The following is a 9,527-nucleotide window of genomic DNA, read 5'->3' as shown; positions in this document are numbered from 1 at the left end:
AATCATAGCTCACTGCAGTCTTGTCCTCCTGGGCTCAAGCGATCCTCCTGCCTCAGCCTTTTCAGTAGCTGGGATTATAAGCCTAAGCCACCTCATCTGGCTGTGTATGAGTTGTAATGTGAGCTCCATGTGGTACAATTTTGTATCCCGCCTTTTTATGTAATATATTGCAAGCAACTCTTCATAAAATGTGCTGCTATTACACATTAGATATGAGTATCGCTTCTGTGATTTTTTTCCATATTCATTTATTGCAAAGAAAATGTTCCTGGTAGGAGGCAGGCATTGCTGTGGCAGTGCTCTGGCATTGCTTGGGCAGTGTGGGCTGTCAAAAGCCAACGTATCGGGCTGGATGCAGTGACTTGTGCCTGTAATCCTGTAATCCCAGTACTTTGGGAGGCCCAGGCAGGAGGATTGCTTGAACCCAGGAGTTTGAGACTAGCCTGGGTAATGTAGATGCTGTCTCTGTAAAAACAAAACAAAACAAAACAAAAACCTGGGTGTGCTGATGCATGCTTTTGATTCCAGCTACTCGGGAGGCTGAGGCGGGAGTATCACATGAGCCCAGGAGTTTGAGGCTGTAGTGAGCTATGATAGCGCCACTGCATTCCAGCCTGGACAACAGAATGAGACCCTGTCTAAAAAAATTTTTAAAAAGTCCAGAGTTTAGTGGGAGGAAGGAGTTAGGCTGGAGTTAGTCTGCTGTAGGGAGGTGGTCTGTTCAAGTGCCCTTAGAGCTCAGAGTGGCTGCATGTCCATCAGAACCACCACTAGCTCCTCTGATAGCATTTAGGACTCTGCAGATTAGTAGATTAATTACCTCAGTGATGCCAAGAAGTGTTCTTCTTTTTTTTTTTTTCTTTTTCGAGACGGAGTCTTGCTCTGTCACCTAGGCTGGAGTACAGTGGCGTGATCTCAGCTCACTCCAACCTCTGCCTCCCGGGTTCAAGCTATTCTCCTGCCTCAGCCTCCCAAGTAGCTGGAATTACAGGCACCCACCACCACACCCGGCTAATTTTGTATTTTAGTAGAGATGGGGGTTTCACTGTGTTAGCCAGGCTGGTCTCGAACTCCTGACCCCGTGATCCGCCCGTCTTGGCCTCCCAAAGTGTTGGGATTACAGGCTTGAACCACCGTACCTGGCCAGAAGTGTTCTTTTATGGGGGCCACTTTTCTTGTAAATGGCCTAATCCAGTACAACGTTTTTCCCCTCAAAAGGAAATTGGCTTTACTGTTTGGTTCTCTGATCATAAATATACATTTTATTCTTTAGAGCACAAGTACACAAGACAGGATTGAGAAAGGAGAGATTCAAATTGTGACTTCAGATTCAAAGGCAATTAAAGGAATTAAACGATAATATTTTGTACTGTTTTATTGTTTTATGATAAAGAAAATCTGGGTAAGGGCCGGGCGCGGTGGCTCAAGCCTGTAATCCAGCACTTTGGGAGGCCGAGATGGGCGGATCACGAGGTCAGGAGATCGAGACCATCCTGGCTAACACGTTGAAACCCCGTCTCTACTAAAAAAAATACAAAAAACTAGCCGGACGACGTGGCAGGCGCCTGTAGTCCCAGCTACTGGGGAGGCTGAGGCAGGAGAATGGCGTAAGCCCAGGAGGCGGAGCTTGCAGTGAGCTGAGATCCGGCCACTGCACTCCAGCCCGGGCAACAGAGCCAGACTCCGTCTCAAAAAAAAAAAAAGAAAATCTGGGTAAAACTTATAGGAAAATACAAATGATCAGAAGGGACTCAAGAAGTAGGAAATATACCTGGGCATGGTGGCAGGTGCCTGTAATCCCAGCTACTTGGGAGGCTGAGGCAGGAGAATCACTTAAACCCAAGAAGTGGAGGTTGCAGTGAGCCGAAATCGTGCCATTGCACTCTAGCCTGGGCGACAAGAGCGAGACTCCTCAAAAAACAAACCAACAAACAAAAAAAGAAGTGAAAATATACATAGATCAAAGAAAGTATAAACAATTCCGGGCACAGTGGCTCATGCCTGTAATACCATCACTTTGGGAGGCTTACGTGGGCGGATCACTTGAGGTCAGGTGTTTGAGAGCAGCCTGGCCAACATGGTGAAACCCCATCTCTGCTAAAAATACAAAAATAAGCTGGGCAGGGTGGCGTGCACCTGTAGTCCCAGCTACTCAGGAAACCAAGGCTCCAGAATTGCTTGAACCTGGGAGGCGGAGGATGCAGTGAGCCGAGATGGTGCCACCACATTCAGCCTGGGTGACAGAGTATGACTCTGTCTCAAAAAAAAAAAAAAAAGAAAAAAAATATAAACAGACCTTGTACAGCCTTCCAAAAGTAGGACCAAGTATTAGTATCTCAGCTTTTGTTTGCTTCCTTTGTTTTTTATTTTTTTTGTTTTTAAGAGGCGAGGGTTCACTGTGTTTCCCAGGCTGGTCTCGAACTCCCGGTCTCAAAGAAACAACCTGGTTCTGCCTTCCAAGTAGCTGGGACTATAGGCATACATTACTGTGCCTGGCGTTTGTTTGCTTCCTTTGTAACTCTTAAATTTCATTGCGATTACAGTTTGCAGTTATTTTATTCATCAGTTTACTGGCTAAATTTTTGTGTTTCCCTGGTAGACTGAAGGGTTCTTGAGGGCAGGAACTGTGTCTCTTTTGGTCTTGACTGTTTCCTTAAATAGTCACTGAGCAAATATTTGTTGAATAATGCATCAGCAGATGACTGAATTTAACTGCGAAAGCAGTTTTTTTTTGTAGTTCTGAGGGGTGGCCCTTGTAGGTGAGTCTTTGGTAAGCAGTGTTGAGGGAGGGTGTTCTCAGTTCCGGAAACCACAGGAAGCTGCACGATGGAGGAGTAGGAACCAGTGGAAGGCATACCTGTGTTAGAATCAGGGCACCAACAGGGTTTCATGGAGCTTTGTGTTTTGAATAATGTCTGTTTGTTTTTTATGTGTAGTGAATGATGCTACACTCTGGGCAGACTTTGCCTAAGTTTCATAAATATTTAATTGGCTTTTTCAGGAGAATAAAGGCAGCCCCGTTGATGACTGAAAATGACAAAGCATCCACCTAACAGACGAGGAATCAGCTTTGAAGTGGGAGCCCAGTTGGAAGCCCGGGACCGTTTAAAAAACTGGTACTTTTACATTTTTCTGTTAATTAAAGCCCTCCAGTAAAGGATTTTTGCCAGCACTGATAGAGTGGTAGCTTAGGCTTTTTTTGTGGTGTTTTTCTACTTCCTGACTCTTGGAAGATGGGAGGAAACTTCAGTCTTTTCTCTTTGGTGTAGGGATCCTGGTGTCAGGGTGACTGTCCTGTAATCCCCTGTTCGTATTTGTTTCCCCCTTTTGCCTGTCCATCTGAAAGAGTTCTGGGAAAAAGAAGCATGAATGGCTACAGGGAAGGGAAGGGTTAATAGTGGCAGCTCTCTTGCTCTTGGCTGCCTGTCTGAAAAAAGAGGAGAGAAAGGTCAGGGATGGAATAGTGAAGAAAAAGGGGTTCGATTGGAGCAGCTCATGTGTTGTGAACACCCCATCCTGTTTTCTGGGCAAGATGACTGTATGTTGAAATAGAGTCACCACATAAGGGCACACTGTCAGGGTGATTAGGTTCAGAAGCTGAGGCGTTGTAGTCCCAACTGTGTCATTGACTTGTGACCTCTGGCTGGTAATTAGCTGCTTTGTGCATTGGCTTATCTATAAATGTGGGTACTGGTAATATTGACCTCATAGGGTTATTCTGAGAATCAAATGATAGAATATGTAGGGAAAGACCTTATAGACTGTGAAGTGATTGTTGTGGTTGAGGGCATCCTAGAAGTTGGTCGTTTGTTGGTGCTCAAGGTGAGGGGGGGTTTTCAGAATCTACACCTCTCTAAGGGATTTTTTTTTTTTTTGAGACGGAGTCTCGCTCTGTCGCCAGGCAGATCTTGGCTCACTGCAACCTCTGCCTTCCAGGTTCAAGCATTTCTCATGCCTATGCCTGCCGAGTAGCTGGTATTGCAGATGTGTGCCATCATGCCTTGCTAGTTCCTTTTTGAGTTAAAGAAGGAAGAGTTTAACCCTTTTTGAGATTCTTTCAAAATAGATTGACCAGCTCTTCAGGTGTAGGAAGATAAGACAGGAGAAGAGAGGAATGGAAGCAGTTGGTGCAGAAAACTGTCTTTGCTATTAGAATTAGGTACACTTGGCCAGGCATGGTGGCTCACGCTTGTAATCTCAGCACTTTGGGAGGCTGAGGTGGGCGGATCATGAGGTCAGGAGTTCAAGACCAGCCTGGCCAACATAGTGAAACCCTGTCTTTACTAAAAATATAAAAATTAGCCGGGCATGGTGGCGCACGCATGTAGTCCTAGCTACTTGGGAGGCTGAAGCAGGAGAATCACTTGAACCTGGGAGGTGGAGGCTGCAGTGTGCCAAGATCACGCCACTGCACTCTAGCCTAGGTGGACTGAGCGAGACTCCATCTCAAAAAAAAGAAAAACTAATTAGGTAGTTAGGTACACTTTCAACACAGTTGTTTTTGGGCTATTTTTTTTTGTTCGAGACAAGAGTCTTGCTCTTTCATTCAGGCTGGAGTGCAGTGGTGTGATCTCGGCTCACTGCAGCCTTCGCCTCCTGGGTTCAAGCAATTCTCCTGCCTCAGCTTCCTGAGTAGCTGAGATTACAGGCGCGCACCACGACGCCCGGCCAATTTTTTGTATTTTTAGTAAAGACAGGGTTTCACCATGTTGGCCAGGCTGGTCTCCAACTCCTGACCTCAGATGATTTGCCCACCTTGGCCTCCCAAAGTGCTGGGATTACAGGCGTGAGCCACCAAGCCTGGCCCGTTTTTGGGCTGTTTGTATTATCTATAATTAGTTCCTTTTTTGGTTTCAGTATATATATATGTGTGTGTGTATATATATTATATACTGTGTGTATGTATATATTATGTAAGTAGTATCATACAGCTTGCTTTTTTTCTGTGTCTTTGTTTTTTATATTCAGTATATTTTTGTGATTTACCCATACTTAACTCCGCACCCACCCCCCCGACCCCTGAGATAGGGTCTTACTCTCTTGCTCAAGCTGGAGTGTAATGGCACAATCATAGTTCACTGTGGCCTCCAATTCCTGGGCTCAAGTGATCCTCCTGCCTTAGCCCTCCATGTAGCTGGGACTACATCTTAACTTCTGTATAGAGTTTTAATGTATGAATATACCACAGTTTGTTTATCTAGTCCCTTACTAATGGGTGTTTATTTGTTTGTTTATTTATTTATTTATTTATGATGGAATCTAGCTCTGTCACCCAGGCTGGAGTGTGGTGGCACAGTCTTGGCTCATTGCAACATCCGCCTCCTGGGTTCAAGCAATTTTCCTGCCTTAGCCTCCCAAGTAGCTGAGATTACAGGTGCCCACCACCTTGCCTGACTAATTTATGTATTTTTAGTAGAGACGGGGTTTCGCCATATTAGCCAGACTGGTCTCAAATTTGTGACCTCAGATGATCCACCCACCTTGGCCTCCCAAAGTGCTGGGATTACAGGTGTGAGCCACTGCTCCTGGACCGTTTACTTATTTTTTATTTTTATGGTTTTTTTTTAAATTTTAAATGGATGCTTAAATTCCAGTTTTTCACCTGAGACACAGTGCTGCTGTGAATGTCTTTTTGTGCACATACACAGACTTTTACTTGGGCAGTGGCTTTTGACCACAACCTATAGTAAGAAATGTATTTTAAATCCAGTTTGGTACTCACTCATATGTACATAAAAATTTATTTATTTATTTATTTATTATTATTTTTTTGAAACGGTGTTGAGACAGCATCTCACTTTGTTGCCCAGGCTGTAGTGCAGAGGTGTGATCTTTGCTCACTGCACCTCCGCCTCCCAGGTTCAAGTGATTCTTGTGCCTCAGCCTCCTGAGTATGTGGGATTACAGGTGTGCGCCACCATGCCTATTTTTTTTTTTTTTTTTAGTAGAGCTGGGATTTCACCATGTTGGCCAAGGCTGGTCTTGAATTCCTGACCTCAGACAATCTGCCCAACTTGGCCTCCCAAAGTGCTGGGACCACAGGCCAGAGCCACTGCGCCTGGCCTATTTTTACTTTTTGAGACAAGGTCTCACTCTGTTGCTCAGGTTGGAGTGCGGTGGTGGGAACACAGCTCATTGCAGCTTTGACCTCCCTTGGCTTAAGCAGTCCTCCTGCTTCAACTGGGACCACAGGCACGTGCCACCATGCCTGATTAATTTTTAAATTTTTAGTAGAGATGAGGTCTCACTATGTTGCCAAGGCTAGTCTCGAATTCCTGGGCTCAGGTGATCCTCCTGTCTTGGCCTCCCAAAATACTGGGGTTACAGGCATGAGTCACCATACCTGACCTATATACATTTAACTGAAATACAAAGTTTATGAAGTAGTATTTAACCTTAATACATGCATTATACTCTGATATTTTTTTCTGTTCTTTTTTTTTTGGTTTGGGACAGAGTCTTGCTGTCGCCCAGTCTGGAGTGCAGTGGCTCACTGCACTCACTCACGATCTCGGCTCACTGCAACCTCTGCCTCCCGAGTTCAAGCAATTCTCTTGCCTCAGCCTCCCCAGTAACTGGGATTACAGGCGCCTGCCACCATACCAGCTAATTTTTGTATTTTTAATAGAGATGGGGTTTCACTGTGTTGGCCAGGCTGGTCTCGAACTCCTGACCTTGTGATCTGCCCCCCTTTGGCCCCCCAAAGTGCTGGGATTACAAGCGTGAGCCACCATGCCTGGCCTTTTTTTTCTTTTTTTTTTTTGATATAGTGTCTCACTCTGTTGCCTAGGCTGGAGTTTAGTGGTGCAGTTACGATTCATTGCAGCCTTGACTTCCAGGCTCAGGTGATCCTCTCACTTAGCCTTCTGAACAGATGGGACTACCAGCACATACCATCATGCTAGGCTAATTTTTTGTATCTTTAGTAGAGATGAGGTTTCACTATGTTGGCCAAGCTGGTCTTGAATTCCTGACCTCAAGTGTTCCACCTGCCTTGGCTTCCCAAAGTGCTGGGATTACAAGCATGAGTCACCATGCCTGGCATGTATTTAGGTTTTTAATCCACCTGGAATTCATTTTATGTATGGTATGAACTTGTATCTAATTATTATTTTTTAATTCAGTGAATAACCAGTTGCCCCAATATCATGTTTAGAATAGTCCATCCTTTCCCCACTGATCTGCAATATCACTTGTATGTATTAAGCTTCATATATACATAGGCCTGTTCTCAGCTCTTTAGTCTATTCCATTGATTTATGTTTACTCCTGTGCTTATAATAACACATTATTTGATTGATATTGCTTTATCATTACTCTTGATATCTGGTAAGACAGGTTTTATTTTATTTGTTGTATTCTTAGACCTTTACTCTTTAATATGAATTTTTGTAGTATTGTTGAGTTTCTTGAAAAGTGTTTTTGGAGTTTTGAAATAAATTGTATTTAAGTGGTATCTTGATAAAAAGTTTTCATTCATGAAAATGTATCTTTATAGTTATTCATGTTTTACTTTATGAACTTTAGTGATGTTTTGTAACTGCCATAAAGATTTTGCATATTATCTGTTAGATTTATTCCTAAGTATTGTCTAGTTTTTGTTACTTCTATGAATGGATCTTTCTTTCTTTTTTTTTTTTTTTTTTTTGAGATGGAGTCTTGCTCTGTTGCCCAGGCTGAAGTGCAGTAAAGCGATTTGGGCTCATTGCAACCTCTGCCTCTTAAATTCAAGCAGTTCTCCCTGCCTCAGCCTCCCGAGTAGCTGGGATTACAGACACCTGCCACCACGCCTGGCTAATTTTTATATGTTTTAGTAGAGACGGAGTTTCGCCATTTTGGCCAGGCTGGTCGTGAACTCCCGACCTCAGATGATCTGCTCACCTCGGCCTCCCAAAGTGCTGGGATAACAGGCGTGAGCCACTGTGCCTGGCCAGATCTTTTTGTATTATGTTTTTTCTCTTTGGTGATTGCTGGCCTGAAGGAATATTGTTGTTAATTCAGTGTTGAATTCAGTGTGTGGATTTTATACAGTTGGAAAACAAAAACAGACTGCTTAAAAAAGATTTATGACATTTATGAGATTGTTGAAAGTTTGATCATTGATTGGTTATTTGATATTAAAGAATCATTGTTAACATTGTAGATGTGGAAATGATATTGTAATTTTGTGTTTTAAGAGTTCTTGTTTCTTAGAAATTATATACCTACATTTATGAATAAAATGATATGTTGTGATTTGCTTCAAGATAATATGAAGATTCTGGATTATATAGGCAGTAGGAAGGAAAAGGAGATAATATGAGGGAGAAAAGGGTGGGAAGATAGAGGAAGCAAAAGCGGCCACGTGGCCATGTGTAATGGGTACATGAGTCTTTATCGCTATTGAGTCTTGCATCTGGTCTTACACAGAAATCTTTCTCCATTTTCATGTTCATCTTAATGGTTCTTTTGGATTTTCTACATAGACCATCATGTATCTGCAAACAACTATTTTGCCTCTTCCTTTCTAATCCTCTGCTTCTCATTTCTTTTCCTTCCTTCCTTCCTTTTTTTCTTTCCTTCCCATTTTCCCTTCTGTGTTCATTGACCAGGATCATAGCAGCAAGATGTTAAATGGTCATGATGATAGCAGCTTTCCATAGTTTGTTGTTTGACTTTAATGGGAACACATCTGAGATTTCACCATTAAGTATGATGTTTATCATAGGATCATGGTAGATGTGTTTAATCAGATTAAAGAAGTTCCTGCCTAATCCTTGTTTGCTGGAAGTGTTTTTTTTTGTTTTTTTTTTTCAGCCTGAGTAATGTTGAATTTAATGCTTTCGGGCATCTAATTAATTGACCATGCCTATTTTCTCTTTTAATCTTTATTATTGTTATTATTATTATTATTATTATTTTTTGAGGTGGGGCCTCACCCTGTCGCCCAGGCTGGAATGCAGTGGCGCATCTCAGCTCACTGCAAGCTCCGCTTCCCGGGTTCACGCCGTTCTCCTGCCATTCTCTTGCCTCAACCTCCCGAGTAGCTGGGACTACAGGCACCTGCCACCATGCCCAGCTAATTTTTTCTATTTTTAGTAGAGATGGGATTTCAACGAGTTAGCCAGGATGGTCTCCATCTCCTGACCTCGTCATCCACCTGCCTCGGCCTCTCAAAGTGCTGGGACCATAGGCATGAGTTACTGTGCCCGGCCTAATCTTTATTTTTTAAAATTTTGCTTCCCTTTTATTAGTATGGTATATGACATTAACAGATTTTATAATGTTGAACAATTCTTGCTTATGTTCCTGGATAAGCCTTTTAGGTCATTTATATAATAAATTATTAGATTTAGTTTACTAATCTTTTATTTGGGATTTTGATATCCATGTTCATTATACTTTTGGTTTTTGATCTCTTCTTGTGTAGTCTGTATCCAGTTTTAGTGTAGTATTGTTATACTAGTCTTAGAAAATGAGGAGGGTGGTTTTTTCCATTATTTTCTAGAACACTTTCTTTTCTTCTTTTCTTTTTTTTTTTTTTTTTT

At 42.6% G+C, this 9,527-nt stretch overlaps 1 protein-coding gene across 2 annotated transcripts in view; it reads left to right on the top strand.

The window, feature by feature from the left end:
• The window catches only part of PHF20 (PHD finger protein 20), a 203,615-nt gene that overhangs the window by 35,186 nt on the left and 158,902 nt on the right, over positions 1-9,527 (top strand). For both annotated transcript variants that reach the window (XM_011929128.1, XM_011929129.1), the window contains exon 2: positions 3,002-3,116. In XM_011929128.1, the coding sequence (XP_011784518.1) occupies positions 3,034-3,116 (83 nt within the window). In that variant the 5' untranslated portion in view covers positions 3,002-3,033. The remainder of the gene's footprint in view (positions 1-3,001; positions 3,117-9,527) is intronic.

The sequence above is a fragment of the Colobus angolensis genome, unplaced genomic scaffold (genome assembly GCF_000951035.1).
Source record: "Colobus angolensis palliatus isolate OR3802 unplaced genomic scaffold, Cang.pa_1.0 Scaffold8, whole genome shotgun sequence".
NCBI lineage: Eukaryota > Metazoa > Chordata > Mammalia > Primates > Cercopithecidae > Colobus > Colobus angolensis.
The sequence above is the reverse complement of the archived record's forward strand: the minus strand, read 5'-3'. Positions and strand labels throughout refer to the sequence as shown.